This window comes from Lactuca sativa, chromosome 4 (assembly GCF_002870075.4).
Source record: "Lactuca sativa cultivar Salinas chromosome 4, Lsat_Salinas_v11, whole genome shotgun sequence".
Classification (NCBI taxonomy): Eukaryota; Viridiplantae; Streptophyta; class Magnoliopsida; order Asterales; family Asteraceae; genus Lactuca; species Lactuca sativa.
In genome coordinates this window covers 353,257,596-353,263,806 of record NC_056626.2, presented here as the reverse complement: position 1 = coordinate 353,263,806, position 6,211 = coordinate 353,257,596, and the positions used below count along the sequence as shown (strand labels likewise).

The 6,211-nt window shown below is 31.2% G+C and overlaps 1 protein-coding gene across 1 annotated transcript; it reads left to right on the top strand.

Moving 5' to 3' along the window:
- Nucleotides 1-1,627: 1,627 nt before the first annotated feature.
- LOC111918416 (probable prolyl 4-hydroxylase 9) lies at nt 1,628-3,580 on the top strand. The gene is made up of 8 exons (XM_023914092.3): nt 1,628-2,033; nt 2,134-2,247; nt 2,385-2,542; nt 2,631-2,733; nt 2,811-2,906; nt 2,987-3,052; nt 3,145-3,264; nt 3,365-3,580. The coding sequence occupies exons 1-8, from the start codon at nt 1,887-1,889 to the stop codon at nt 3,449-3,451; spliced, it is 891 nt and encodes a 296-aa protein (XP_023769860.1). The 5' UTR covers nt 1,628-1,886; the 3' UTR covers nt 3,452-3,580.
- Nucleotides 3,581-6,211: the final 2,631 nt, after the last annotated feature.

Genomic DNA, 6,211 nt, shown 5'->3' with positions numbered 1-6,211 from the left:
ACAAGTCATCAATGGGGCTCCTCCACGTCTTGTCGGCCAAGACAGTACAAAGGATACTATTGGGATCATGCGCAAGGAACAACATGTATAAAAGGATCCTTCTTCTCCAAAAGAAGGGATCACCTTTTATCCATCTTAAACCCTAATTAGCTTATTCTCTAACATACACTAACTAGACTATCGAAGCCTCGTCCCAGGACAACCTCTCGGACGTCAACTGACGTTCTCTCTTCATTGTTGTGATTATAGGGCTCATCTCCATGGGAACCATAAAGGGACAATGTTAAGCCTGAAGCACATATCACAACACCAACTATAAAGACAAATTTCCAAGTTGATACTATGTTAGACAAGTGGCTTCACTTTTGATGGTTAATTACATATGTCTCTTTATCAAAAAGTTTATATAAAACATTTATTATTTAAGGAGCTTGAGTCACTATTGCTTTCACACTTTAATTCTACTTTCTCATCTTATAGTTGACAATGATTTTAAAATGAGACTTGTTGGGGAAAAGTAATTTATATAATTTATGATTAGATTTTGATTTTTTTGTATTAGATTTTTTGGATAAAATGTCTTTTATAAAATATGAAAACGTTTACTAGAACTTATATTAGAACAAATTTGTATTTTTCTTTAGTTATAGATATTTTCCTTAAATTTGTGATAAATTTTAGAATTTATGATTAATGTTTGATTTTTTTATTTTCTTTGATTTTTTCATTACTTCAAGATCGCAAACAAATATGATATTGTGTATATAAGTATCATACACAACCGATTTTCTATAATGATAACACATAAAAATGTATTTTATAAAAATACCAACATCATATGTGTACATACATGTATCCCAAAATTCGAAGACCTTCTAAAATCGTAAGCCTAATACGACCGCATCATCCGCACACCCCAAAGGTGCCGGTGACCTATGTTCTCGTAGCTTTTGGTTACATATTTCAAGAAATCAAAATTCTTACGCAATTGGTAAACAAGATAAGTTTGAAACGTACAATAATCATTTTATTTGGTTTTCTTGGGCATTAGGGTGAGACCCATATTCTACACTGGTTTATAAAAAAAAATTATATCAAGTTGTAAATATTAAATACTTTTAATATCTATTTCATTTCAAAGTTTAACAAAAGATATTTTATTATATCTCAATTTTGACAATATTGTTTTATAACATTTCATTATTTTAATTATGTAACAAAAAACCATAATAAATGTTTTTAATGGTAGAAAAAACAAACTATTTGTTATTATATTTATTTTATGGAGAAAAATATATTTTTCTTAAATAATAAATATTTCATTAATTATAGTGTTGACATACACATTTAATATAATAAATATTTTATATATATAATCATATATAATAGATGTGTTAATTAGTGGAATTGATTAATTTTTTATTAACAAAAAAATGAAAATAACACATGATGATATATGAAATTTAAATACTTTAAATTTTTACATAATAACATGGGTTATTATAGGTAAAAATCTTGAAAAATAATAAATAGCAAAAACATTTTTATTTATTAGAAAAGACATAAAAATATATATATACATATAAGTTTAATTGGGAATTCGGATATTTATGATTAGGGTCGGGTTCTCATTTGATCCGACTGTACCTCCATCCCAATTTCTTCGCTAATCGCAGTATCCACGGTCCATGTCTGCCCAAATTTCAATTCGTTTCAACATCATTTCTCCAAATATAGCAAGAATTCCCGCCGCTTACCAAGTCAATTCTTCCAGCTACATTTGATTTGATTGCACCTTCCCGTGATTATTGATCATCAATCATAGCAATCACTGTACACTTTCGAGTTTACTTCACCAGAAACCGATCCGATCGCCACCGGGAAAGATGAAAACCAGAGGCAAAATAGGCGGTGGAGGTGGATTAATCGGTGGGTGTTCTAGTCTCGGTAGTCTCGGTTTACCCGCCGTATTTCTCTTATGCATCTTCTTCTTCTTCTTGGGATTCTTCGGATCTTCTCTATTCTCACAACAGGTTCCTCTTTTGTCTCCCCTAATTTTACATTTCCGAAGCTGTAATCGGATTCATTTTATCTGTAATTATGCTAATTGTAAAGTAAACCATTGACTGACAGGTTGAAACTGAATCTAGTTTACACCCTAAACCTAGGATCCTTAGTGAAAAAGGATACGATCCGTTGCCTCAAGGCGATTCGGGTGATGATTTCTTCACCACTATTCCTTTTCAGGTGCTTTTCTCTTGTTTCATTGTTCAAACTTTAGCTTAATTGAAGCTATTCCAAATATCTGCCATGATAAAAGTCGTCAAATCGGGACATTTGACATTTCTGTGCAATTTTGATAGTATGATTCATATTATTGTTAGATTTTAAGCTGGAAACCTCGAGCACTATACTTTCCCGATTTCGCAACCCCAAAACAATGTGAAAGCATAATCAAAATGGCTAAAGTAAAACTCGCTCCTTCAACATTGGCTTTACGCAAAGGAGAAACAGCTGAAAACACAAAAGGAATTAGAACAAGGTATGCATAAACTGATAAAAGTCAAGAACAATAAGAAATCTCTTGGTTTTCTTACAGAATTATCTTTCTAATCTTTTTTCAAAACCAGTTCTGGCATGTTCATAAGTTCATCTGAAGATAAAACAGGGATCTTGGATCTCATTGAGAAGAAACTCGAAAAGGCTACAATGATTCCAAGAAGTCATGGAGAGGTACTCATTACTCATTACTCATTACAATTTAGAAAATTTCATATCAAATTGATACAAAAATTTGTTTCATTTTTCAGTCATTCAATGTTCTAAGATATGAAATCGGACAGAGGTATAATTCACATTATGATGCTTTCAACCCCACTGAGTATGGCCCACAAAAGAGTCAACGGGTAAGTGACTTAATAATGGTATAATGGTATTGTTAAATTACTTTTTGGAATTCTAATTATAATGTTTTTCTTGTGTATAGATTGCTTCTTTCTTGCTGTATTTATCTGATGTGGAAGAAGGTGGAGAAACCATGTTTCCATTTGAAGTAAGTTGTGTTCTTCTGTATTTTGAAAATTTGTTAAATAATTATTGATTATTTTGATCTAATAATAATAATAATCTAATAATAATACACAGAATGGTGAAAACGCGGATACAAATTATGATTTCAGAAAATGTATCGGGTTAAAAGTAAAACCACGAAAGGGTGATGGGCTTTTATTTTATTCTTTATACCCAAATGGTACTATTGATCCGGTGAGTTCATTTTTTTTATATACTAAAAAATTGGATAAATTATATTTATTTATATTTTGGTATTTTTTTTTTGAAATTTGTTAAATATGAATGGATGCAGACATCGCTACATGGGAGTTGTGCTGTGGTTAAAGGCCAAAAATGGGTGGCTACAAAATGGCTTAGAAATGAAGAAGAATACGATTAGTTTGATTTTAACATCTTTTTAATATGAGATTTTATCACGTCTTTGTTAATCTCTCAACATATATAAATGTACATTTTTAATGTATTACTTTTAAGTTATGTGAAAGCTTAATTAGTATATCTTGAATTAGTGGAGGATGTAATTTTGAGATTGTAGAGTTATTGTCTTTTTGGTATTGTACTTTTTGTTTTGTCAAATATTTTAATTATGATTACTTAAGATGTTATAAGGTTGAAGTAATCAAGATAAAGAAAAAATTATAAAATTTGGATGACCTTCACTATCGAAATGGCTCAAATATAATGGTTTTTCTATATATGCTTAAAATATAAGAAAATCCAATATAGTTCCATCGGTTTATCGACTTATTAGTGATTAAATAGTTATACTTCTTATTCTGACTATTTGGAAAAATGTTATTCCGGTTTATAAAATTAGGTTAAAATATGTAAAAAGATAATCTTAATGACCATATTATTGATTTAGCAAATAAGTAATTATCTTTTATTGATTTAACCAATAAAAAATTATTTGTGGTGATAAATTGTTATATATTGTTTACAAAAAAAAAAAAAAAAAAATCTCAACTTTCACTCAAGTTTAAGATTAAGGTAAAATATGTAAAAGCATAAATGTAGTTTCACCAACTCAACTATTATCTTTTATTTATGGGTTAATGTCAAATTGTCAATGTTACGTAAGTAAGTTTTTCGAATTGTTTTAAATAGTCATTCATCTTATTTTCTTGCTTTCTAGGGGCTTAAAGTGGATTTGTTGGGTTTAAAATGTTCATTTTTAAATTTGGCCATGTAAGGTGTCATATAGGATTGGGTTTTGTTGTAGGAGAATCCACCTCCAATCCTCCCCCTTTTCAACAACAAACACCAACGTCGGATAATGAATCTTTGATCCTCCACGTTTTCGACCTCATACTTTCATAATGCAGAACTAATAATTATGAAGATTTCATCCAAATTTTATCAAGTTCTTGGTTTATAATTGAGTTTTGTCGCAGATCATAGGTTTTTCCCTAAATTATGTTGATTTTTTTAGAACGACATTGGAATTAAAAACAAACTAGGAAGAAGCTAGACCAATATACAAAAAGTTCAAGCCATTTTGGGAGAAATCAACCAATGATCCCAAGAAAAATTAGCTTTTCTATATCTATTAGAAATCCAGAAATAGGAAAAATAACATATATATCATAAAAAATCTCATCTTTTCTAGGGTTAACCGCTCGAAATAATAGTTTATTTCGAAAATCTCATAAAACCCAAAACGTGGTAGCTATAACCCTTTCAAATCTGGTCTTGTTTTTCTTGTCAAAAGATAAAGAATCAGCCCAATTCAGAATAAAAGAAACCGAAAAATCACATGGAATAATCACATTCCACCATATAGCAATCTTTCTCCTCATCGTCATTAGAAGACAACAAGAAGCAAACAAATGCTCACTGGATTCACCAACTTGAGAACAAATAGGACACAACAAAGAATGAAGATCGATTCCTGTATCTCTAAGGTTTAATCGGGTAGGGATTCTATCCCTCTCAATTCTCCAAATAAGAATATTAACCTTTATGGGGATAAGATTATTCCATCTAGTGACGATATTAGAACCGGTCAACAAGAAGGAATCAAAAAGTTTTCTAGAAGAAGAAACCGAGAAAACTCCATTCACGTCTAGATCCCACACAATACGATTAGGGGCCTCCGAAAACACATAATTGTGCAACATAGAACATAACTCAATCCATTGAGTATTAGGGACTCCCAATCTAGGCAATCTACCAAACACATCCAATAACTTACCCGATGACTTCCGATAAGCAATCAACGCTCTTGGAGAAGGATCAAGCACGAAAATTTTGGGAAATTGATCCTTAAGAGACCCCATTCCAATCCAAGTGTCAAGCCAAAATCGAGTTTTTAACCCGTTACCCACCTAGTTACGACAATTATCTTCTAAATAGCAATACTACCCATAACAACTTTAATCAAAGTCAGACGACCAAAAATAGAAAGAAGCTTAGCCTTCCAAGTAGAAAGTTTGTTGATAAATCTGTCAATCAAAGGTTTCCAAGAAGCAACTTTATTCATTTGAGTGTCTCCGGATTGACTTCCATTGTTTAAAATTATTTTTAAGGAACTGAAGTTTCTTCTTAAAAATAACCATTTCATTACTCTCACCCACCACTGGAATATCCCAAGAATCTTTAACAACCTTATCAATACCATCAATCTCCAACCACGAATGAAAAAAACGAAAGGGAAAAGGACCATAATCCACATATTAATCGAAAAGAATAATAGGATTATGATCAGGTAAACCCTTCTCAAGAACCAAAGCCTAAGTAGAGGGAAACTCATAAAAAAAAAACTTTATATGAGGTAATACTAATACGATCATCCTCTTCAAAATTCAAATTTGGGTGTTCAAAACGATTGTTATCCTCCTCATTAATAGAAACAAACTCGTTAAAAGATGGAGACCATCCCATGACTTCTTTGGCTCGCATAGTAAAAACTGAATCATCCACCATAATTGGCATCTCTTCTGAAATAATTCCCATATTTTGAGTCTCCACCAAAATCCTTAGACTAGACAAATTAAGTCCCAATGTTTCATCTATATGACGAATGATACCTCACTTTGATGCTACTTTTGAAAAATTCGACTTAGACCATACACAAAGAGGCATTCCTTCAATGTCAAGCAAAAGTAATCGTTCCTTAGGAACAAAATCACGGGAACAA